The sequence below is a fragment of the Dermacentor albipictus genome, chromosome 9 (genome assembly GCF_038994185.2).
Source record: "Dermacentor albipictus isolate Rhodes 1998 colony chromosome 9, USDA_Dalb.pri_finalv2, whole genome shotgun sequence".
NCBI lineage: Eukaryota > Metazoa > Arthropoda > Arachnida > Ixodida > Ixodidae > Dermacentor > Dermacentor albipictus.
In genome coordinates this window covers 40,714,785-40,740,526 of record NC_091829.1, presented here as the reverse complement: position 1 = coordinate 40,740,526, position 25,742 = coordinate 40,714,785, and the positions used below count along the sequence as shown (strand labels likewise).

At 45.9% G+C, this 25,742-nt stretch overlaps 1 protein-coding gene across 2 annotated transcripts in view; it reads left to right on the top strand.

The window, feature by feature from the left end:
* The window catches only part of LOC135916511 (sodium-coupled monocarboxylate transporter 2-like), a 64,630-nt gene extending 43,836 nt beyond the window's left edge, over nt 1-20,794 (top strand). The window contains exons 9-14 of one of the 2 annotated variants that reach the window (XM_070525363.1): nt 11,219-11,305; nt 13,680-13,837; nt 15,299-15,399; nt 17,757-17,854; nt 17,941-17,993; nt 20,283-20,525. In XM_070525363.1, the coding sequence (XP_070381464.1) occupies nt 11,219-11,305; nt 13,680-13,837; nt 15,299-15,399; nt 17,757-17,854; nt 17,941-17,993; nt 20,283-20,406 (621 nt within the window). In that variant the 3' untranslated portion in view covers nt 20,407-20,525. Of the gene's footprint in view, nt 1-11,218; nt 11,306-13,679; nt 13,838-15,298; nt 15,400-17,756; nt 17,855-17,940; nt 17,994-20,282 lie in introns of both variants that reach the window. The other variant, XM_070525362.1, reaches the window with a different exon arrangement.
* Nucleotides 20,795-25,742: the final 4,948 nt, after the last annotated feature.

The window sequence follows — 25,742 nt, the reverse complement described above, 5'->3', positions numbered from 1 at the left end:
CCGCTTTTTCGAACGCCTCCTAGCTGCAGCGACGGAGAGGGGGAGATGCGCGTCGTATCGCCCTGTCGTAACTGGGTGGCAATCTTGCCTTGCAGCTCGCCATTCTTAACAGTGCTTAGCAGCGCAACACCATAGCCGTTAAGCCACTTTGGCGGGTGCCAAGCATGTTTCGCGCGTCAGCGACAAGATCTTCAGCATTGAGGTTGAGTGAGGTACACAGGGTCTTTACGTTAGCCATGATAACCAACGTAAAAAAAAAGTTTTAGAACGTGGTTCAACACACGAGTTACAGTGTTCGGTTGTCAGACCTGTGAAGAGCAAACACCGTAAACCTTATAATTATATGTTGCAGCACATTTTCTTTATCTTTCTTTCTTCATTGAACAGCTCGGTCATTGTTAGCTGGGACACATGGTATACGCCAATTCAATGCTACACCCAAGCCATCGTGCTTAGGAGTGTGCGAAACAAAGGCGACTACTGTTCATTTCGTCCTGATGTGAGGCCACTCGGTGAATTGAATCTTGTTTCGAGAGACGACAAACCGCTTGGCGATCCTAATTCGTCTGGTCACCCTGGCGCCACCACTCAAGCCTTGTCCGAAGAGACAAGTTAAGCCTGTTTCACATGATGCGATTTTCGTCGCACCGGAAGTGCGATTTCCGTCGTTTGCGATGAAAATCGCAGTCGCAGTGCCGACCCCCCGATTTTCGGCTGCGACCAACCGGTTGGTCGCACAGTCGCACCGTCGCACCGATCGCTGCGATTTTCCGTCGAAATTGCGCGGAGAGCTGTCAACGGAGCTATTTCGCCGGTTTGTTTTGGAAAGTGGCGTCTCGCCCGACAAGTGCAAAGCGCGGAGACGTGGATCGTCGAATTCGGTACGTACGCGAAGGGAGAATAAAAAACTTGTACCGCAGATTGCATTCGATTTCTATGCGTTTGTTGGCCCGCTACACAGCAAATGAAGTGCATTTTCACGTTTGCTTCGTACGCCTTTGCGAGTTGTCAGTGCTAGCTAGAGATGTTCGATCCCCAGCAGACGACGAGGTCGCTACAATGTTTTGTTGAGTAGCATAGAAAAATCGCGCTTACGGAGCAGCTTGAATGATTTCAACCTCGGCAAGGGCAAATGACAAGACAGCAAAGTACCCGAAATTTCAACGTTGCGCTGAACGCGGTACCGTTCAGTTGCATTTTCTTGTCGGTTTTCAAGCATGAATCTTGAAAGCTCATCTGGCCTCTTATTAAATTTGACAGAGCAAAAGTGTAGGCTATCGTAATGAATTTGCTACGATAGCATTAAATCCGTGGCTCAAATAAAATATTACATGCACGTTAAGTTGCACCTCTTCTCTGGAGAATTTTTTTTTCTTGCACAAAAACCAATAAACATCGACTATGTTGCGGACTTTGTATCCTTATTGCATCTGTATGAACAGTTGCTCTGCAAGGTAATTAACTGTACAGCTAGTAGATTAAGTAAATTGCTTGCTATAGTGGCACAGTGACAACGTACCCTCCTGCACAATCATGTAGAACTTGTGCAACAATGCAAAAAGCAGGCAAACGGCCTGTTCTTGTGGGGATAAAACAGTATAAAAGGACACGCTGAAGAAAAGTAAATCAAAACTGTGCAGTGAAGTCAGCCAGTACAAGCAGTTCTTGCACGTTCACAGCTGATCAAGTACGTGTGCAGAAACATTCATGCCTTACATGTTTCTAGTAAGTTTCTAATAAGTTTGTGATCACATATATTAGTGTGTAAACCCATATAACGATATCCGCTGCGATTACTATCTTTATAAGTAATGAAATACCATGCTACTTGCAAGAACATATATCACCCGAGGATCTTAGTACAAATTTCTGCATTTCAACAATACACAATATGTGGTTTATTCAATAAAGGACCACAAACTGGGATTTTTTTGCAATGACAAATTTATTCCAAACTTTACTTGCATACAGGCAAGAAAAAAAATTATAGACAGAAATATTGTTCTTCAATTTGTTCACCTGCCACTGTGTCTATAGCATTCTGCTGCTAACACAAGGTGAGGGGTTGATTTGCCAGCCGTGGAAGTCGCATTTCGATGGGAGTCGTAGGTGAAAAAAAAAAGCCCTTGCACTTAGATTTAGTTCATCACCTTTTATTGAACCCTTAGACTTCAAAATACTATTGCATAGGGGGGCATGCTTAAGCAAAATATAACACCAATAAAAAAGCAATAGAAAGCAGAGGGCAGAATTGTAAAACAACCATCTTTCGTGATAATTCGAGTGTGTAAATATTCATTGCATCAATATGTATTGTTCAACAGCACTGCACAAATAAGCATGATCAGGTATAGCAAGTACTGTGTCAGGAAGCTGGTTCTACAGATGTATAAATGTCAAGGCATGAATGCTCATACTACGTCGCACACATAGCACAAAGAAAACCTTTTTCAAGAGTTGTCCCTTCTGGCAGTTATGAGTGGGCCATAAGCAGCAGAAACTTTATCGCAGGACATTGTGTAATACCGCTTAGGAAAGAGTGAAGTGGCCTTTAACAGCAGTACCTTATGCTGCTCTAATAAGAGGAACGATGAGCAAAAAAAATTTCTGGTACAGCACTTAAACAGTAACTTTCTGCAAGACAGAAAATTCCAGGTCAGAGTTGGAGGTACATTTGGCCCACACACACCAACAACACGGGCATACTACAAGAAACACTACAGCCTATGGCGTATTACAGTCTATGGGAAAGCTATCTTATACAGAAATCAAGAATGATGCAACAAGCCCTCGACAACACTGCAGACTTTCTTGGCCAGTCTGGCCTCTCGCTTTCTGATAAGTCGATCAGCTCATATCGACGTCAGAAAAAAAAGAAAGACTAGAATCAAGAACTACCTCAGATTGCACATTGTGATCCACATAGCTGGACAAGTATGCCCGCAAGTCAACGTCCACAAATCCTCAGCAAGTGTAAGCCCATGACGGCAGAGCCAGCACGTGGGTGAAACAATTATGCAATGCCTGGACGCAACTTCCACACCTGGTGAAAAGAATAATCTCCAAGTAATGGGGGTGGACGAGTGGATACTATAGAAAATTGCAGATGCTTTGCTTGTGTCCTAGGTATGGTACGGTATGAATTACCTGCAGCACACAAAAAAGACAACTCATCGAATACAGGCATCGGGTAGTAATAACAGGTCTTTCCAACTGTACCATGCTTGAAGACCTCTATGAGAAAGAGCCAACGAACAAGCACCTAGACAGAGTAGAATTGCTGCCTGCAGCACAAATTCTTTGTCTCAAGAGCTCAGAACCTCGTACCAAGATGCTATGCCAGCTAGCATATGAGATGCAAACACGACTACTCCTCCCTTCAGAAACACAACCTCGGGAGTACCTGAACTTGAAACACAACAGGCGCATACCGTGGAATATGGGGGTAAACAATTAGGCCAGGAGACTATATGCAACTGCCAAAACCACAGGGGAGGTTGCTAATCATGAAGATGCAAGCAAACATAAGGCACATATAGTACACTGATCTGGCAATAGCAGTGTAACAGTAGTATGAGACTACATAAAACTAAACCCCATATAAGTGAGTACCATTCCAGGTCATCCTACACCTAGAAAAGCTGAACTGAAAGCAATCAAAGCAGCACTTGTAGTGCAGATTACACCCTGCACAACACCCTGCATGGATTCACCAGAAACTGTCTGGGCCTGCACATCACACAAGATTGTCAGGAAAATCAGGAGATTGACACGCAACTTGCAAGCACATGACCAGAAATTAAATTACAGGATACATAGCCATGCAAATATTCCAGGACACAAGCGGGCTTGTAAGCCTGACATAATAACTGAAAACTAGAGTTTGTGTGTATTCATAATTAACTAAAGTGCAACAGATAGACAACAGACAAGAACGAAGCGCTCTGTGTGTTCACTTCGTTCCTGTCCATTGCATTTCTGTTGCACTATAGTTAATGAATTCATAAGGCTGCACAGGAGAAGAATGATACGTCTGCCCAAGGACCCGATCTCACATCCAAATCCACATGTGTGCACACACACGCACACAAATGTTGCAAGAGTGCATAGCATGAAGCAGTATCAACAGGATGACACTAGATATGGATGAGGACGAACTTTCAACTGAGGTTCATTTGTAAAAATGTGGCGAGTTATACAAATTACCAGAAAAAGAAAGGACGACGAGCAAAACAAGAACAAGGTGAAAGCAGGAGCCAACGTCTTGACTAGTGGACTTGTCTTCTCCAAGGTCCACGTTTGGAAACGTTGGCTCCTACTTTCACCTTGTTCTCATGTTGCTCATCGTCTTGAATTTCCATCTCCTGCCTTCCCCGAGTTTTCCCCAGAAAAATAAAGACATCTTTGAAAGATAGATAAAAATTGGTGCTTGATGCAGCCAAACATAAATAAAAATGCTACAGAAAGAAAACAGAGAAAAATTCCAAGTGCAGGAAAAAATCATTACAATTGCCAATCCTGCATGCCAGCACCTTTCAAGAAACACTGTTGTTATTCCAATAGACAGACTGATAGCTTGCTTATGCAAGCACATCGTTCTAGTTCCATGCCATTGGGAAAAAAATGAGTTTCCTGGAAGGTAGCCACATGCACACTTGGTGATCACAATGTTTTTTTTTCCCTGGACTTGTATATCTATATGTATTTTCTCCCTTTCCTGCTTTTATGTTTGGTTTCATCAAGCACTAGTCTTTATCAGGTTTTATTGTTGTACTACTTTGTGGTAACCTTTATAGATCATTGCATTTTCACAATAAACCTTTTAATTAGAAGTTAGCATAACCTGTTCTTACTGCTTCACACTGTACGTTCTTGCTACATTGGCCAAATAAAAGATTTTATAAGGTCTCATGAGGGCCATTAAAGTGACTTGTTGCAGTCTAAAAAAAACGAATAGCCTGGCTGCAAATGGCACCAGAGAACACACAGGACAAACAAGAAAACCGAGGTGATCTAACAATCAAAAGTTTAATGTACACACCGAGTTAATGCTCGCTGACAAGCACAAAAAGGAGAAGCAAAAATTCATGTGCGTTTCCTGACAGGAAATGCATCCATTTCTAACGGAGGCCGTGATGACAAGATTAACCCAGCATGTTTAGATCTGCAGCTTCCGTAATTTCTCTAGGCAGCCGATCTGCACAGAATGCTAGCTTCTTCCTCTACAATGCACATTCAGATGTGGAGAGTGCATTGTAGAGGAACAAGCTAGCATTCTATGGAGATCGGCTGCCTAGAGAAATTATGGATGCTGTAGATGCAAATACACTGGGAGAATCTTGTGTCAGCATGGACGCTGTTACACTTTCAGAGATGGATGCGTTTCCTGTTGGGATCTGTATGGACACACATCAGATCTTGCTTCTGCTTTTTGTGTAAATTCGATTTATTGCTTGTCAAACAGCATTTACTCGGCATGTTCAATAAACTTTCATTTGTTAATACACCTCATGATTGTCTTGGTCTCTAGCAAAAAGGTGTTCATTCTTTTTACAGTGATGCTGTGTATGCCTAGGCGAAACACTCATGGTCCGATCCCAAAAACCCTAGTGTAGGGGTATGAGCCATTGCATTCATCTTGCATGATGGACGGAGACATTTCTTGTTGGTTAGACATAGAAATGCTTATGCATTTCAAACATACATTTAGCTGTATATTATTGCAGGGAAGGGACACAGAGGGGGATGGGGTTAAGACAAAATCATGATGTCATTATCATCTCACAGCAGAGGTGTGGTGGGCCATTGGCTGAACCGATAGTGACGTTTCTCTTTAGCAGCAGAGCGCGCGTGCAGCAGTCTCTCTCCGACTTCCCAATTGGTTCAAAAATGTGTCCCTGTATTTAATTAAATGAAATGTGCAGCCCCGGTGTGTCACTTCGTAACTACAGTGCATAACCGAGTCATAAACATTATGATTAACGCATTACAAAACACAAGTGCGTAACATAATTCAGAAAGACTTTGATGGACCCGCTGGATTAACACAATGAACCACTCATTGCACTTTCCATGATGGTGATGTTGCAAAGTGCAATGTGTGGCATTCCAAATAAACAGTGTGATAAACCCAAGCCAAACATGTGCATAACCTCATTAAGAAACACAGACATAACCAATAATATAGAAAGACTTGAATAAACCATTGGAATTAACCCAGTGATAAACACCGGGGCTGCACATTTGAGCTTCGCTGGTTTAGCATCTGTACAGGGTGCATGGGCAGTAACTTTTTCTGTTATTGTTTGTTAAGTATTGTATAATGCTGTGCCAGTAAAACACGTTGGGCTAGTTGATGCAATGTATTGGTACTGCTTTTTTTGCTGGTTTTTTTTCTTAATGTTGTGCCCTTCTTCCCTTTGTAACAACTTTTTTATTCCCCCTTGCATAATAATCCAACCTTGCAGCCTGTGAGGTATATAAATAAATAAGTACATAAGCACGTCATTCATTCATCTGCATACACCTCGCACCATTCCTTGCTGAACAAACATCACTGCGTTGATGTCTCGCAGCGTGCATCTAGATTAACTGCCGTTTGCATTTCGGTATGGTTTGTGAACAGTGTAATGCATAAAGATTACATGGCATTAAGGTTGTGACCTATGCGGTGCATAAGCAAACCTTGCAAAAGATGACATGTTGAATTGTTTAATATAAGACAAATTGTATATATCGCAGTTACTTTAACAGCATTTAATTGACCACTTGACAAAAACTTCACTTCGCATAGATTCCAACACGTACACTGAATCTGCAGTTTTCTTTTTTGCTTATTAATGCAGTCGTTACTGCATGGCCACATTGTAGATTTGAAAACAAAGTGAAATAAATTTGTTTGTTGCAATATAACAATATGTGTAGATCACTGCGATTGTAACACGAGAACTTGATACAAACATGCACACTATAGGATGCAGAAAAATGCTCAGGAGAAACTCCAGAATGTTTGCATCCTGATACTTATGAAAGTGAACGGTTTCATTCCATAGCTGTCAATGAGAGGGAGAGAGAAAACTTAGTTGTGTTCGCGGAACAAAAATGCATTGATAAGCTCAGACATATAGTCATTGCTTAACACTTTCGAAATGAATAATTAAAACTTGCTATCGACATTGAAGCAGCCTTTCGACAGCAAGAAAAGGAATCAGTTTTTCCAGCTCTGAACATTGAATTGCAGGAAATGCAAGCAGGCATAAAATTCTGCCAATATAATCTGTTTAGGAATACCAAATTCGAATAAACATTGAGGCTGGCATTTGTACTCTCAGTGGCTGAGCAATCTAGTTTGAAATGACTCCCATAAGCATGTCGTAACAATGTTGATCTAACACAGGTTAAATGCATAACTAGCTTAAGAAATCTGGATGATTGCTATAAATTACAGTGAAGAAACTATAATAACTAATAACATTAATAATATAATAATGTTTATTTCCACAAAACAGGCTAACCGTGAGAGGCGTGCGAGGCTGAGCAGAAAGCTGAAAAATTCTACGGCAAGTGCGCCTGCCGTGGGCCTACGATCCTGCATTATGAATAGCGCGTATTGTTATGGTCTTGGTATTGATAAGCACGGCGATGGACGAACCAGGCTAGCGCTAAGGTTGAATTTCACAACACAATTTTCATTCCACGTCGTAATCACACAGATCGTTTGAGGCTTCGTTCAGGGGCACACGCGGGCGTTCGGGTTGGTGCTTCTTGTTGCGTTTGTCGTAAGAATATGGCTAGGAGAAGGCACCACATATGCGCAATGACAGGCAATATACACGCATCCTTTCTCCAGAAGCTGACGCCGAGCACGGGTAGCGCGAGGATCTTGTTGGGCTGACACGACAACTTCGTGGCAGCCGAATTCCGAATACTGCATATACGGTGAGGGTAGCTATATTAACTTGTCGATAGGTCATCTTGTAGGTTGTTGTAGCGCAGGCAGAACGAAACGGCCGTAGAAGGTAGATAAGACAACACACAGCGCTGAATCACCTGCGAACAGCTGTTTCAAGTGCGCGATGTCGCACTGAACTAGAGAAACCGCCGTCGCGCACCCCAAGACAAATCTTAACTAACGTTTTTAAATTAGTACACGTACATATTATTTGCTTCTAATCAAGAGAAGTCAATAATATTATACTGTAAACGTTTTATTCACTACAATAAAAGAATTATGCAGCGTGTGCCACGAAACCAGGCACTAAGCAACCGTGGGCGTCGCACCAGTCGCATTGTTGAAATCGCAATCATGTGAAATGAGCCCTCTAAAAATCGCATTGCGACGCGTGCGACAGCACCGATTTTCGTCGTTGCAGTCGCAGCATGTGAAACAGCCTTTAGTCTCGTTAATCGCAGCGCTGAGTAAAACTACGCCCGGCAGACGGCGCTATAGTTCTTTACGCAAAACGAAAAAGCGCGGTCATAGAGAAACCGAGCCAAGACAAAGCATTGGATTCGCAGCTGCAGCTGCGCTCGGTCAAGTGGCGTGGACCGTTCGGGCATCCCGCAACATCACGTAGGCCTGAAATACTTTAAGAAAGAATTAAATTATGGGTTTTTACGTGCCAAAACCACTTTCTGATTTTGAGGCACGCCGTAGTGGAGGACTCCGGAAATTTCGACCAACTAGGGGTTCTTTAACATGCACCTAAATCTAAGTACACGGGTCTTTTCGCATTTCGCCCGCACCGATATGCGGCCGCCGTGGCCGGGATTCGATCCCGCGACCACGTGCTCAGCAGTCCAACACCATAGCCACTGAGCAACCACAGCGGGTACCTAGAATTGTCTGCTGCTTGAAGTTTGTGTGAGTTGCACTAGCTAGTAAAACCAGCGCAGCACTGCGCGATAAGGAAACTACGGAAACGCGAAAGCGCGGGCAACGCTGAGTCGAGCGAAAAACGAAACCTCTGGACCACCCGCGTCGCGGTCAAGGATTACGTCAATGACTTTTTTTTTTCTAGAAATCAAATAGAACTAGACAAGTAGCAGTTCCTTCCGTAATATAATCCAATGCAATGACCCTTTTTTTTTAATACGAGTGGTTGAGTACTGCTGACAGGAAAAAAGGAATGAAATCAACTTTATTCGAGGTGAACGTATAATGGTTTCCAGGAAGTACGGACGCGAGCACAAATAAGTAAAAACGGACAGGACAACGCTGGTTACAACGCTTACTTGTGTTCGCGTCCGTACTTGCTGGAAACGATTATACGTTCACCATGCACCAACTGCCTAGCAAACTACTCTACTAAACTGCTTTATTCGAGGTCCTGCAGGCCACGAGAGCTTTGGGCTCTCACGGAGTCGGCGTCTCCCACTTATAAGAGGAGCCTACGTCATCGGGCCAGTACTTGTATGTCCCGGGGGAGTCTCGTGTCCCGTATCTACCTTAATTTCTCGATTACTTAAGCTCTGCTCACTCTAATACTGACGCGTTAGAAGTTCTCGAGCATTAATCTATCCCTTTAGCTTGACTTAACATTTGACTTTAGTGCCCCTTTAAGATCAAGCGTTAGCTTGGAGGATCCCAATGGGAACGGAAAAATCGTATCTCTCGGCAACCACTTTACCAAATTTGGTAATGTATATTGCATTTAGAGGGCAAAGTCAAAATCTGGTGACTGTTCGAAGCGAAGTTTTTATTTAGGCGTTCAATTTAGGCGTTCAAAGCCAAGGTACTTGTAAATTGTTACCAAATCTAATGGCGCGTTATTAAGGGAGTACACAGGTGGTTCATCGGTACTTCTAAATACACGCATGAATTGACATTTGTTAACATTTAATTCCATTACCATGAAATGCACGATGCAAATGTTTCAACTTTCTCTGGCAAATGAAAAAAAAATCTTTCAAATTAGTCCAGGGATTGCTTCATGAAAGCGTTTCTGCGTTTTACATGTATATCAATAGACGGCATCAAGTTTGGCACCGCGCTAAAATATAGCTTCGTGTAAATTCCCTCTTTTGGCCATACTTACGATATTTAGTCACTGTTTACATGTACAGCTGCGACAAGCGGCACGGTGATGACCCTCCTCGGCCTTGCGGTTCCTTACGCTGGATCTGCCGCAAGGATAAGTGTCAATAACAGGCAGTACTTAGCATGCAATGCTGTGCACCAGCAACACGCTTGTCACACGAGAATACGCGAGCTTAGGTTTGCAGCGCACAATCACCAAGCTGGACAAGAATGGCACAACGTACGCAATGAATTCCCCTGGTGACTTACACAAAACGTTGGTTGCGCGCTTGCAGATGTTTTCTTGCTCTTTTGTTTTGATTGATTGATTGATTGATTGATTGATTGATTGATTGATTGATTGATTGATTGATTGATTGATTGATTGATTGATTGATTGATTGATTGATTGATTGATTGTGTGAGTGAGTGAGTGAGTGAGTGAGTGAGTGAGTGAGTGAGTGAGTGAGTGAGTGAGTGAGTGAGTGAGTGAGTGAGTGAGTGAGTGAGTGAGTGAGTGAGTGATTCTTTTGTCGTGCATTCATTATTTCATACCGTTGAGAACCTCTCAGCTTTTGTCCCCTTCTGTTCAACAACATTTAATATTCGAAATGGCACCCGATGAAAGAAATACGATAACAAAGAGCAGGGCATTTACCGATTGACTGAAACTTTCGAAAGCAGCGCGGGGGGAGGATTGTCACATACGCCGCGTTTGAACGCTTCAGCCCGATTTTAACAACCTTGCACAAGGTGCGAAAGCCAGACGACACGGAGACAGAATAGGAGACCCAGTGTGTCACTTTCATCTAACCACATTGATCCGAGGGACACAATGTGATCGGCAATGTAGTTGGCAGTAGCACTCTGGCATCTATTTTTCCTTCGTTGCCGCCGTCCTTTCACACCTTACACGTGAATATGTAAAACTTTCTTGAGTTTGCAGGTTTAATTATTGTTTTTAAAGCGGCCCTCACCGCTGAGGCTCGCCCTGGCGACATCGGAGAGCTGCAGCGCGCCATAGCCGCGTAAACTCCACGGCGGTTCAAGAATTAACAGTGAAGCGTTTATTCCTGCAGCGGGAAGGACTGTTTCCTTTGATCTTGTAGCATGTCTAGTCTTTCATGAAAAAAAAAAAAGCGAGCGAATGTGAAATCTGAACTTACGTCTCTGCTTTTCTGCATCGTACCCGCCCTGCAGTTCTGCATCTCGCTCTACTCAGCGGCGTCGGGACCCTTCGCCGGAATCATGATTCTCGCCTTCTTGTTTCCTTGGGCAAATGCCAGGGTAAGCACGACCGTTAGAGCATCACTCTAGTCGTGCTTTTTCCCTCACATGTTTTGCATCAGTGTTACATTTTGGGACAAGGCACGAAGTGACGTCGGCTATATACCGTGTCATATAATATACAGTAAAAGCTCGTTAATTCGAACCGCAAGGGGAAGCCGCTTCAGTTCGAATTAACGAAAGTTCGAACTAACGAAAGTGAAGGAGAGCAACAGTACACTGCGATTTGGAAGCAGTAGGGAATGTCAGAAATTTGGCGTGTCAGAAAGTGATGGCGTGTGCCGCGGGCACACGCCATCTTCAAGTCGAAGCTCTGGGTCCTACTGTGCCACACCACCGATGTCCACAGAAACGAACGTTATCCTAGGCTTAACACCATCACAATGAATCGCGACGGCCGATACCTCCTAAGCTGAAAACAGAGGTACACAACCGATAAAGACTGCCGAGACAAAGACGCCGAACATGTGAAGGTGGCGAAGGCCCTGATTCGTTGGTTCTTGATTGCAAGCGCAGCTGCGACGTACTTGATTCGCTGTGTTTTGGCGCTTTCCGTGCCATCTCCGCACAACATTAGCAGCTGTACAAGATTTGCAAAGCCTCCGAGATTCGCAACGGGCAAGAAGTCTCGGTGGTTACGTAGAACGGAGAGGCGGCAGCCGCCGCTGCCTTCTGGCTGACGCCGCGTCGGTTAGATTTTTTTCCGATTTTGCCTTCTCTCGCCGTTCTCTCCGTTTAGGAGGCAATACAGCCTTGTGTGTAGGCAGTAGGCGCGTTTCTCTGGCCGTGTGCCAGGCGAGCGTAGTTCGAATTATCCGTGAGGGAACCTTCTCGAGTTCGAATTAACGGACTTTTTTATACATAGACTTCTGTGGAGCTTGGCCGGACCAAATCGTACAGTTCGAATTATCCATAAATTCGAATTATTGAAGTTCGAATTAACGAGCTTTCACTTAATGTCACACACATACACGAGCGATGCGTGCGTGCGTGCATGCATACATACATACATACATACATACATACATACATACATACATACATACATACATACATACATACATACATACATACATACATACATACATACATACATACATACATACATACATACATACATACATACATACATACATACATACATACATACATACATACATACATACATACATACATACATACATACATACATACATACATACATACATACATACATACATACATACATACATACATACATACATACATGGATGGATGGATGGATGGATGGATGGATGGATGGATGGATGGATGGATGGATGGATAGATAGATAGATAGATAGATAGATAGATAGATAGATAGATAGATAGATAGATAGATAGATAGATAGATAGATAGATAGATAGATAGATAGATAGATAGATAGATAGATAGATAGATAGATAGATAGATAGATAGATAGATAGATAGATAGATCGTCGGCTGGCTGAGTCTTAATTCTGATCAGCTACTAGGCATTGGAGAAGAACTGGAGTGAATGAGAAATATAAAAAATATAAAAAATTGGCGATGATAGTGACGCAAACAGTGGACATGAACAACAAAGTCTATTCAAAGTCGAGTTTGGATTTTAGAGGTTACAAGGCTGAAAGTAGGGCAGGTTGGTCAAAGGCGCTGCCTTTCATTGTCACTATTAAAGGCAGCGCGACTTTGAGCACAAAGGGACAGAACACGAGGACTTTGAATAAGAGCACAGGAATGTTACATATATAAACAGCGCGCGGTTTGCGCGTCATGTTTGCGTTCAGAGATCATGTGGCCTAGCCGAACAAGCGACACACATGACGAAGCGCTCAACAGAAACATAAAAACAATGCCACACAGAAAACGAAAAAAAAAATGCCACACAGAGACCGCAAGCATTAATGGTCTGTAACAAGGCCCGAATTCATCTCAAGTGCAAAATTATAAGCAAGAAATTGTGACAATGATCCTTATAATGAAAACGGACTAGACCAGCAAAAGCCTAAATTTTGGGAGCTGCGAATCATCTGCAAATAATACGGCTACGTAGCATTTAGCACACTCTCACCATCAAAACAGGGGCAAGTGAAAACAGGGCAGACGGTGTCCGATTAATTTCCTTTCAAGTCGTAGAGATGTATCTATCTCAAGCAAAACCAAACATAGTTACCCAATCAAGTGACCGCAATAGAATTACTCAGACTAATTAGCACTTCTTCATCTTTAGTTAATCAAGTTATATCAAGATGTCCCTGCCGCTGGCGCTTGTGCACAGCATCCGAGCACTGACACCTCGCGTTAGTGTCGCATTCGTGTTATCGCACTCGCTGAGATCTTGATATTGGCTTATGTTTATTTTTTGTATTTCAGGGCACGGCTATGGCAGCCCTCGCTGTTTTCCTCATTCAGACGTGGCAGACCACGGGCCGATTCTTATCTCGGATCGAAGCGGTCAGGATGATCTACAGCGTCGAAAGTTGCCCTTTTAACTCCACTCTGCGTGAAGAACCATCCGGCACCTTGGAAGCGTGAGGGGCCTTGTCTGTTCATAGGAAACGGCTGTCAGTGCTATAAACAGGGCCCGTGTAGTCTTGTTTTGTAATTTTGCGCTATGTTTTTATACAAGTTGAACAATGGTGAACATTTTATGATTACAAGAGAGAGAGAACTTATCTGAAAGAAGGCAGAGAGGTCGTCTTGAGCTAACTCACTCTAAAGGTGTGATGAGGGATGAGGATTACATGATTAAAAAATGGTGTTTTAACAAGTAAGTAGGTCGAGGATAAAACTAAAGCTATGTTCACACTACGGTCGTAACGCGCGTAACAGCTCTTTCGTATCGAACGTAACGGCTGTAAAAAACGTTACGGCAGTTAAGCCGGCACCTTTGTTCACATTTACTGCTGCGTAAATTACGGCTTTTACAACAGGCCAATCAAATTTGAAGCTGCAGAATCGACGTCACCAGCGGTCCAATATGACTCCTGTCAACATGCGATCGCTGGCCGAGATCGAAGAAATTCACGCTCAAAACAAACTTATAGTCATGTATTCAGTCGCCCAAAGACGACGGAGGCGACGCAGAAGGGTTTGGGTGCGGCAAGTATTTCTCGATAGGGCCGTAGACGGCGATTTTCACAACCTTTTCGCCAAGCTCCGAGTTGACGCTGCGATGTTTCATAACTTCATGCGCATGTCGCCCCAGCAGTTCCGCTTCCTACAAAACCTAGTGAGACCACTCATCGAAGTTCGGAGCACGCATCTGCGGCCATCGATTTCCTCGGCGGATAAACCAGATGAACTGAAAAAAGTCTCGCAAGGCAGCCAACCTAATCGTGCGCACGGAATGGCGGAATGGCACTTCCCGCGCCCGGAGCTGTCCAAGCAGTTTTTATATAACCTCCTTGGAGCTGTCTGCAGGCGGGAGGACGGAAGTGTCGTCACCGGTTGTTGAAAACCGAAAGCTTATCTCTCATTGGCTGTGTCGCAACGGTCGTAATATAACAGTCGTAAATGTTGCCGACCCTTTAACACTCTCACCTACGATTTTTGCGTGAATTGCGCACGTTGGTACCTTTACGTTCGCAGTGTGAACTAGACGCATACGCTTGTTGCGCTTCCGCTTACGCATGTTACGAAAAATCGGCGCCTTACGAACGTAGTCTGAACATAGCATAACTCGGTCCTTATGTGTGGTATGTCGAGTGGTATATAGATAGCGCAGATAACAATAAACATGCTGCTTTTTATATTCTAGAAGGTCTGAAGGACGTTGAACTCGGTTTTGCGAAAGGTCGTACGTATTGCAGAATCATAAGGTCGCAAAAACATCTTTTCTTTTTAAATATGAGTAATTCTAGAGAATACGTCCTCAGTAACGAGCAACTGTTTCTAGGAAAGATCTCCTATTTTGGGGCCTCATTTGCGCGAATTCGTGTAGCTTTCTTCACCTAAGTTGACCTATATGACCGCACCTGCAATGCACGCAGATCGGAGGGGTTCCTTCTGTATCGGCTCTCATCGTACTGGTGCTGCCTGCTGTCGGCCTGTTCGACCGTGCTGCTCGGATTGGTGCTCAGTCTCTTGATCGGTACTCCCCACTTTCGATATGTCAATTATGAGCCACTAATTTAGCCGTTCCCGCGTTTCTTCTTTCTTTTTTTTTTGCACAATGTTGTGGATGGTCAACGTATCTTTCCTCACAATTGACAAGAATCCGTATCAGCATGTTATAACATCGGATAGGGTATCAGATGAAGATCCCATACGCAAACAAGTGAATACTGCAAGTATCTAACATAGGGTAGGCGTGCGCACTAACGTAGACGCGTACAAAAAAAAAAACGGCAGCAGACGCGGGTGGGAGCAGCACCTGTGCTAGTACGTGGCGGCATCTTTCGACGCGGCGTTTAATCGCACTTTCCCAGAAATGTTCATCTGCCGCTGAATTATCCTTTCTGAAGAATAGTGAGATACAAGAACGCAGACGCGATTGCGTCGCTGCGGGAACATTTCACTGAAATGTATTTCGTAGCACACCTTCAGGGCGGATAACTAGGAAACTACAGCGTCGGCCTTAACATTTGTTCTGAAAGAACACGGTTCATCCGACCATTCTGCACACTGCCAGATTCCTTCATAGGGTCGAATACGCCATCTTGACAACTCTGATTGGTTCGCGGGGCTGCTACGGGCTCCCTGGCGGGCTCGAACTGCCACCATTGCAGAATTCTACACTATGCCGAAATTCGGTAGTATCAAAAGTAGCACTTCTGCTTACCGCCACGCATCATCACGAAGCTTCAATACTGCACGTGCTAGAATTCCCGAAAAAATAGGTTAAAGCACCTGATAGGAATATATAATATATTTGATTCAATTACCTTATTCAATACGGCTGATTTGTGGGCGCGCAATATTTAAATTTGATTGAAAGAGTGGAATGCTGCCCTTTCTGAGATAACAATCCAGGCATATGGCAGGGAGGGAGAAGTGGTTCTTGAGGGGAAGGAGAAAAGGCTAGCGCTATTTTCTGCAACCCATGCGGGAGCACGGCTCAGCTCCAGCAGGGTGGAGGGGATGGGGTTAAAAGAGAGAGAGGGTAGGAGGGAGAAAGGTAGAGGGTCGTAGAGATAGAAGCGAAGTAGTGGCCCATCAGGAAGCCCGAGGTGGTGGGATGGCCGTTAGGCCATCCGTCTTTGTAGAAATGTCATATAGTCTCGCCGAGAGCCCCGACGAGTCGAGGTACTCGACGACACTTAGGAAGGCTGGTAGTTGATTACGACAGGGGAAGAGGATATCTTCCTGTCGTGAACATGGGAGCCCCAGGCGGTGGAACTCTTACAGAAGTCGACCGCGGTGCTGCAGGTGAGCAGGGCAGGCCAGCAGGAGGTGTTCCAGAGTCTCTGGTTCACCACAGGAGGCACAGGCTGGCGAGGTGGCTTTCCCAAGGCGGTGCCGGCGGGCTGCCGTCCAGTAGCAGCCAACTCGCAGTCGGAGCAGCAACGAGGCATCCCTTCGTAGGAGGCCGTGCTGTGGAAGAGGCCGTGGAGGCCGGCCCCGGGATATCCGTTTGTCCGGGTGGCAGGCGATGATGTGCCGGCGCAGCCTGTGCCTCGAGAAGTCTGCGGCCGTTACAGCAGGGCTGAGGGGGACGCTTGAGTGGTGGGCACTTTTTGCCAGAGTGTCCGCCTCTTCATTGCCCGGGATCCCCACGTGTGCCGGTAGCCAATGCAGAGATACTGAGCATCCTGCGTCCTGAGGGGCCGTCAGTCTTGAGGAGAGAATCTTCACTTTTGAGGAAACTATCTCCATCTCCTCAACCATAGTTATATAACAAGCAACTTTTCTGGTGGACGGAATAAAAAAAAATAAAACAGCTGCATAGATCGCAGAATTAACGTTGGGAAAAAAAACTCAAGAATTCTTACGGTTCAAGGACGATAATATTTAACACAGTCTGTTCGGGGGAACAAAACAAACGAGTTTTGCTTCACTGCTGCGTATCCCGAAGTTCGAGTCAGAGCTACGCCTCGAAAGTTTCAACACGTTACTGGCACATTGGCGTGACATTCAAAGCTCGGCAAGGCATTCCGAATGCGAATGACGAACTAGCATAATGTTCAAATTGAGTTCCACCAGCGAAGCTGTCACAGGACGCCAGACAATCTGGCTAGTTTGTGCATTATTTCATAGCACACACACCGTATTCAGCGCTAAGAGAGAAAGGGTAGAATGGACATCACTACCGCTTGTCATCAGCTGGAAGTTTATGCACGCAATTCCAGCGTTACACAAATATTCAGAGATGTTAAGTGACGACACGTGATACAGAATAACGTATATCACTGATTAGGTTCTAAAGAAATTGTAACTGTTATTCTAACTTCTCGTTAATCCGCTGGTGACTCGTTCCAGAAATGGGGGTATTTTTTTCCCCTTTTTCAGGTGGACCCGCTGACAGCCTAAGAAATGCCGCCAGACTCTCAACCCCCGTGATGTTGAAGTTCTGGCAGCGGATAGCACTACTTCAACATTTACAAAAGGTAAAAACGTTTCAAGATGGTCGTACCTTCACTGCTTCTGCTTCCTCTTATTGCTACCAAAACAAAGGTTCTGCAATATTTTGCAGATATGCGCTGTTTCAATGCGAAAATTTTTTTGGCTCGCACCAGGCACTTTGCGGTAAGTGGGGTCCTGTCTCGCACCATTTCGGCATCTGCAGTAAAAATTTAAAAAATAAACGCAATTGTCCAATAGTGAAACAATACAAAGCTCCCCCCCCCTCCCAGCATAGCAACGCGAGGCTTTAACCATTAGGCCTCAACTGCTTTCTTCTTTCTTTTTCAACATTTCAGTTACACAGAGGTCCCCGCACGACATTTTTGAATCTCTGTCCCGCTATCCTAGTTTCTCTGCCAAGAATTTCGCTACCAAGAATGAGGAACCATTTCTCATTGGTGCGTTCCCTTCCTTGGGTGTTACGTAATACTCCCGAAATGTTTCCAGGGCGCTTCGGAGGGATGACCGGAAAGTCGCACCGGTGTGATCTCTTTTCAGAGGCCAATTTAAAAAGGGAAGTATGAGAACTCACGGCACAAGTACCTTTATGCGGCAGCAACGCCAACTGCCCACTACCTAGTCCAGCACGGAGCAGGTTTGCGAGCAAAAAGATGGTTGACCAAGCCTGGCTACCCACACACTGACTATCTTGCTACCCAAAAATTGGAAAGTGAACAGAAGTGAGGAGAGGAGAGATAGATAGTATGAGATGAAATTAAAAGCTTGGGAAGTTGGACTAGAAGAGGCTACTGCCGTTTTCGCCAGGTCAGCTTAGTCTGGAAGCGCCATATGCAAGAAGCTGGGGCCGAAGTGCTGCGTTGCCTTCGCCGAGCATCCTTAATGGTCCAAGCACTCGGCGCCGGCTCAACCACGACCATTAACTTTTCCCCAGACATTCCTAAGCCGTGCACGGATAAGTGTGGGAGGGTCCTACCTCATCTGCTCGAGTCCATGGTGTCGCAACGCACCAGGCGACTGCAAACTGCATGCGCCCCTACGGGTGAAACCACAACCACACGCGCACTTCTTTCGAGCCAACAGCAGCTAGCTACTTGCGACGATCGGCGCGTACGTCTCGTCACAGAGCACGACCAAGACCACATACCACGGAAAAAGGAAATAAAGTTGGATAGATGCACTACGCCATGCAACCAACCTTGGCAAACCAACCCCCCATGAAGCCATTTTCTTCGCCTTCTTCCTCTGAAAGTGCCGTGCGATTTTTAATCGATGGACACTTGTTCGGTTGCTCGGCGGTGGCTCTAGAACCGCTGCGCTGGCAGCTGCCAGCACAGCGGGAGCCCGAAAACCTGCTGCGCATTGTGACGTGACAATCACGGGGTTGGACCAACTCATTTGGCTTCGATCGTGTTGCGGAAAAGCCCCCTCCTAGTTCTTTCCTTCCTCCGTGGTCACGTGCGCGAACGTCATATTTTTTTATTCGGCCACAGACCGTCATTTGCATGCGTCACATCGAGTAGCAACAAGCTGCTTATATGAGCGAGCGAGGGCCAGTTTCTCCCATCATTCCCTCGTGGCTGCATCTGGCTCTGTTTGCATCTGCAGATGCAGATGTTGTGTTTAACTGCTGTGTCAACTGCACAAACACAGTATCTGCAGTTTCTGTGTTTAACTGCACTTCTTCATCGATCGACTCACATTCTCCAGCCCTTTCCTCGAAGTACCTGACGGTATACTTGGGCGTTGCACGTCATTCTACCGCCTTCGGGATCGGCTAACGTCACAACAAAGCAGGCTCTAATGTTTCTTCAACGAGGCACAAAACAAGACGAGCCACCATGCCCACACCGTCATATTATCGTCATCTTGCTGCTGTTGTCCCACGCTCGCTGGTGTATGCGACGCCTTTCACCATCACGTGGGTCCCTGGCAACGCTATGCAGAACCCTGAACGATGCGAGATCTAGACAGTCAGCGACCTGGGAAATATTTCACATAGGGTCTATTTCCGAAGTTGTTGGAATATGCAGTTTTTTCTTGTATTCTCCCGATAATCGATAAACTTTATGCTGCCCTCGTTAGACTCAAAGGGAACGCATACCACAGGAGAGGCGCTGACAGACACATGCATAAAAACATAGGTTTCAAGCAAGTCACGGTCAGGTAGAACTTGTCCGCGCACGAAAGAATTGACACAGTAGAAGAACAAGGTTTTATTGGGACATAGATATTGAAAACGAGTATTTGTCTTTTCGTCCATTGTCACGCGTGACCCTGTTGTACTTTCCATCAACATCGCAGCCGTGTGCACCTGTCAGTCAATTCCTGTCCTGTCGTGTGCGTTGCTTCTACGTTTCTTTGTCTTCAGACATTTAACATCATTGTCAGCAAGGTGAACGCACCCAGATCAAGGTTTCCGTGTTACATTATAGATTTTATTTTATTTTACAGGAGAATGGCCACGTCACAGTCATCGATCCGTGCTTCAAAGTGCCACCTTTGGAACTGCAACACTTGCAAGAAAAAGGTGGTGACCCTTGCGTTCCTGTTGATGCGACGAAAGAAGGCGGCGTGATTTACAAGTTCACTCCTCTCGGCAACGTGATACGCAAACCTCGAAAGAATGGCAGGCAGAAAGATATTGTCAGTGGTCTCCGGCCGTCAATGGGCGCAGGTGTCTGAGAAGCACCCGCTACGTTCACTGCTGTAACCTTCAGTTTCACGTGATGTCGCAATTGCTAATTGTTAGAACGACACGGGAAATGGCTGGCCCTTCTCTCAGCGCCCTTTTGTACATACATCTCGTGCGCACCTTCATTGGCGGATCCTTCCGGCGTCTTACCACAGTTCATTAAACTGTAGTGTATTTACATAAACACACCTGCTGATTTGCATCGAAAGGACTGACAAGCCTCAACCTGGAGCCAGCGCTATGACAAAATCACTTGTATCCGTCAGTGTTTCAAATACAGTGAAAGCTCGTTAATTCGAACTTCAATAATTCGAATTTATGGATAATTCGAACTGTACGATTTGGTTCGGCCAAGCTCCACAGAAGTCTATGTATAAAAAAGTCCGTTAATTCGAACGCGAGAAGGTTACCTCACGGATAATTCGAACTACGCTCGCCTGGCACACGGCCAGAGAAACACGCCTACTGCCTACACACAAGGCTGTATTGCCTCCGAAACGGAGAGAACGGCGAGAGAAGGCAAAATTGGAAAAAAATCTGACCTGCACGGGGTCAGCCAGAAGCCAGCGGCGGCTGCCGCCTCTCCGTTCTACGTAACCTCCAAGACTTCTTGCCCGTTGCGAATCTCGGAGGCTTTACAAATCTTGTACAGCTGCTAATGTTGTGCGGAGATGGCACGGCAAGCGCCAAAACACAGCGAATCAAGTACGTCGCAGCTGCGCTTGCAATCAAGAACCAACGAATCAGGGCCTTCGCCACCTTCACATGTTCAGCGTCTTTGTCTCGGCAGTCTTCATCGGTTGTGCACCTCTGTTTTCAGATTAGGAGGTATCGGCCATCGCGATTCATTGTGATGGTGTTAAGCCTCGGCTAACGTTCGTTTCGGTGGACATCGGTGGTGGGGCACAGTCGTACCCAGAGCTTCGACTTGAAGATGGCGTGTGCCCGCAGCATACGCCATCACTTTCTGACATGCCCTACTGCTCCCAAATCGCAGTATACTGTTGCTGTCCTTCACTTTCGTTAGTTCGAACTTTCTTTAACTCGAACTCAAGGAGCTTCCCCTTGCGGTTCGAATTAACGAGCTTTTACTGTAAAAGCATTGGCGCTATAGACTGAGGCTTTGCATGTTCGGACACTGATGAACACTTCCAAGTCTTCACCTGGCGTGTTTGTCTGGGTGTTTGAAATAATTAATGGTTAAATAAACTCGTTATGTGGCGTATATACCTTAAAGGACGATTAGTCTGCGCACCGCGCACCAGGGGCCGCCACCAGCTTGCTGCCATCGAACGCCTTCTGAATCGAGAGGACGCTCGCGCCAGCAACCGCCAACAGCTTCAGCAACGTTCCGCCGAGAAGTCCGGGGTTATATCGAGTAAATATCAGAGAAATTAAAAACACGAGTTAATGAGATCTTAGTTGTAATCAAGAAAAAGAAATGGGCATGGGCAGGACATGTAATGAGGAGGGAAGATAACCGATGGTCATTAAGGGTTACGGACTGGATTCCAAGGAAAGGGAAGCGTAGCAGGGAGCGGCAGGAAGTTAGGTGAGCGGATGAGATTATGAAGTTTGCAGGGACGACATGGCCACAATTACTACATGATCGGGGTTGGTGGAGAAGTATGGGAGAGGCCATTTGCCCTGCAGTGGGCGTATCCGGGATGATGATGATGATTACTGCGACGACGACAACAACGATGATGATGAAATATCAAGTAAGTATAATACTTCTTGAACCAAAGGGTCTGCTCGAGGTGTAAAAATGACGTTCACAGATAACAGGCATGTTAATTGGCAGAACTACCCACAGAGCTCTTACTTGAATCAGGCCGAAAAAGAAGACAATGTTTCGAGTTGCAAATGAGTCTACAGCAAACAAATCCGGGCAGGTTAAGGTATACAGCAGTGACTTCTGATGGTGTGCCATCACCGTCGACATGATCGACATCCCAGAAAAAAAGTTCCTGGATACGCCACCGCGCCTAGACCTTGCGCAGAATGTTGCTAGGGAGCAGAACAGCTTGAGCCGGAAAGCAAAACCAGTGACGGCGCATTTGAACTCTCGTTATGCAGCAGTACCACCCAGACATTCTTTACGAATAAGCACGTTAACTGAAACATGTGAAGAACTAGTGAGAACGTCGCGAACTTGTGAGCGCCTAGTCGTAAACAGGATACTTTAAAGCATCTGACAGAACAACGTCTGCCAAACGGCCCAGCGAAACACATTTATAATTTAGAAACGAGATATGAATCGGCTTTTGTGAGTGAGCAACGCCAAGTCATAAAACCATACAGACAACCCAGTCACACGGCGGCTTTTCGATCGTTATTTCTAGCTGGGGTAGGGAGCCAATCGAAATCGAAAAATTCTATGGCGTTTCAAATTGCCCTTTGTGGCCGTGGGAACCAATAGAACGTTTATATCTGGCAGGAGACGAGAAAGCGAAACCGCCGCTGGAACACTTTTTTGCAAATTACGTCAGATGGCAGTACGTACTGGGCAATTACCGCTCAAAAAAAAAAACAGAAGCTTGACGCGACCTGAAACCCCTAGAGTGGCAGAATCAGGCCCCCAAGCCGTAACCTGCGCAATTCCACACCTCTGAGACAACGAAGCTTGCGAGTATTTCAACCATTTCGACGTAATAATGCTCTATATATAGTGGAGGCTTTTGGGAGTAAGGAAGTACTTCTGAGACAAGCCAGAAATCGAAACCAACGTCGTAGCGCTATCGCAATACCAAATCACAGAGGCCATAACCGCATCAAAAAATTGTTTTGCTAAATTTACACTAGGCGGCAGCACTTCCTGGATCACTACTCTTATCAACGGGTTCGTAAACTTAAACGCCCAGCTCGTTGGGGCTGGTGCTGTTAGTTTCTTATTCTTTGGCTTATTTTGTGCGTTGTTTCGTGATCCACGTTAACTGAAACGTGAAAAGTGCTATTGGCGACATCACTGATTTAAGAGCACTTTGTGGTAAGCACTATAATATAACACCCCTCAGAAAGGGAGGTCTTCGATATCACCAAGCGAAACGTGTTCAGAAATTAGAAACGAAACAGGATTCGGCTTCCGTGAGTAAACAGAGCCAAGTCATAAAACAATGCTGTAATGCATCTCATGAAAAATACGAGGCGCACTTGAGCTCGGGCGCGTGGAAAGAAGAAGCACGTGTTCGGAGAGTCGTATTTTTATATTATTGCGATAACAATTATATGGACACTCCAGGCGTATTTCGACCGTCGCCGTGAGGCCCCGTGCAAAGTCCAAAGGCGATAAAACCGTCACCACGCGCCGCATGCAGTACGCGGCTCAATCTCGTGTGCGACCCAGGAAGGAGGGCCGGAAGCGCACCCTCTCCTGTCGCGCGCGATGCACGGAGGAAGGAAACTAAGGAGAGGCCCTGACGTCACTCTTTGTGAAGCAAAAGTGAAGCCAGAAGTTGGCGTTGCTCATGGCGATGCTCCGCCTTTTGTGCCACCCTCCTCTCTTGTTTACATCTTTCGCGAAACCACGCCGCGCGGCGCGTGGTTTCGCGCGCGGAGCACGCGCGCTCGTGCAACATCCGGCAGAGCACGGTGCAGGTAACACAGCGCAACAAGACACGGTGGCTAACGCCAACCCGCCCCCACAACGCCTTTGCCACGGCACGAAACCTACCAGAGCAACACGTGTGAGCGCTCAAAATCAGAACAACGCCGCCATTGTGGCCCAAAAGGCGTGGCCATACAGCAAAAAAAAAAAATTTAAAAGCAGCAAAAAAATGAGAACCTACTACGTCATTTCCGCCACACTTTTCTCCCAGCGCGCTCCTTAGTTTCCTCCCTCCGTGCGCGCGATGCATGGGATGAGGCGAAAGATGACGGTTAAGAAAAGGGACGCGCTTTCTTCTCTTACGGCTGCTGCTTACGGCGCGGCCGTGTGGGCGCCGTATATTGAAAGCGATCTACGACGTTTGCAGGCTGCGAGTAGTGCCGGTAGCATCGTATGCGCTGTGCTTTCGACGTTTCGTTCGCGTTGAGGTGAGATGCACGAAGGTCAATTCGCTCGCTGCTGCTGCCGCAATTCCTCACTCCAGTGTTGTGACAGCGAATTTCCGCGCTCATCCAGCGAGGTGTGTTCATGTTTACCTATGCGCGCGTGACACCGTGCCTTCTAATTAAAATACCTTTGCGGGCTAGTTGGTTTGAATACATGACAAAATGTGTAAGCACGACTAAACGAGGACTGCCGCGCTTACACATTATATGCACTGTCCATGTGTGAACGTTTCTTTCTCCGTGCTGGTTCAGTCGCGCTTACACATTCTGTCAATGTTGATTTAGTTCATAAGAGAATGTTTAGAAGTTGATACGACTGATAAAACTACCATCATTACTTCGTACATCTATCTAATAATTTGCTATCGCTATCGGTAATTCGCCGTTCTCACGAAACTGCGACGTGTTAATTCGCTTAGCGCATCTGTAAAATCGGCCCGACTCTTGGCCAATCAACTGGAGTGTTTATGTGCAAAAAACGTTAATGTCGTCTTCATCAGCAGCAGGGTCGGCGTGGTCTGTTTCTCTCCATGTTGCATTGGCGAAGTCCACAACGAATTAACCTGCCTTAAGGGGTTCCAGCTTTCTGTGCGTCCTCTTGGTTCTACGGCGTGCAGAGTCTCTCCTGGCACGAAACACCGGACTCGCTTCATCAGTTGTGAGGTCCGCTACCAACCACCGTCCCGACTACACACCACACCATCCCGAGACGAAGTCCAAGCATCCTCGGCGGTTCTAGGCCACGACTGTACAGGTGATCTCTTCCTATCCATCGCCAAGCTGACACAACAGCTCAAGGTTATGATTAGCGCCTTCGCTACCGTGAGCGCTTGCGCTTTAATTACTTCGACCTCGCACTGCGACAGCGCTTCAGCCCATTTCTCTTGGACCCGTCCTCCTTGGTAACGCCGTCCACGCTTACCGTGTCGAGGATATCGTATGCGAGCTGTAACTTCGTGCTCCAAGGCAAATAGCGTCGCCGACTACTCTTCCTTGGTGGTAGAGCCGGCTGCCGTTACTATCACAACGTCCCCATTGTGTGTGGACACTGCCGTCCTTCCTCGGGCAGCTGAACAGGCAGCCTGGCGGAGATAGGTACTGCAATTGATGTACTGCAACCTGCTTTCGTGGAAATACGAGCGTTTTGAGGCTTTGAAGACGACGCC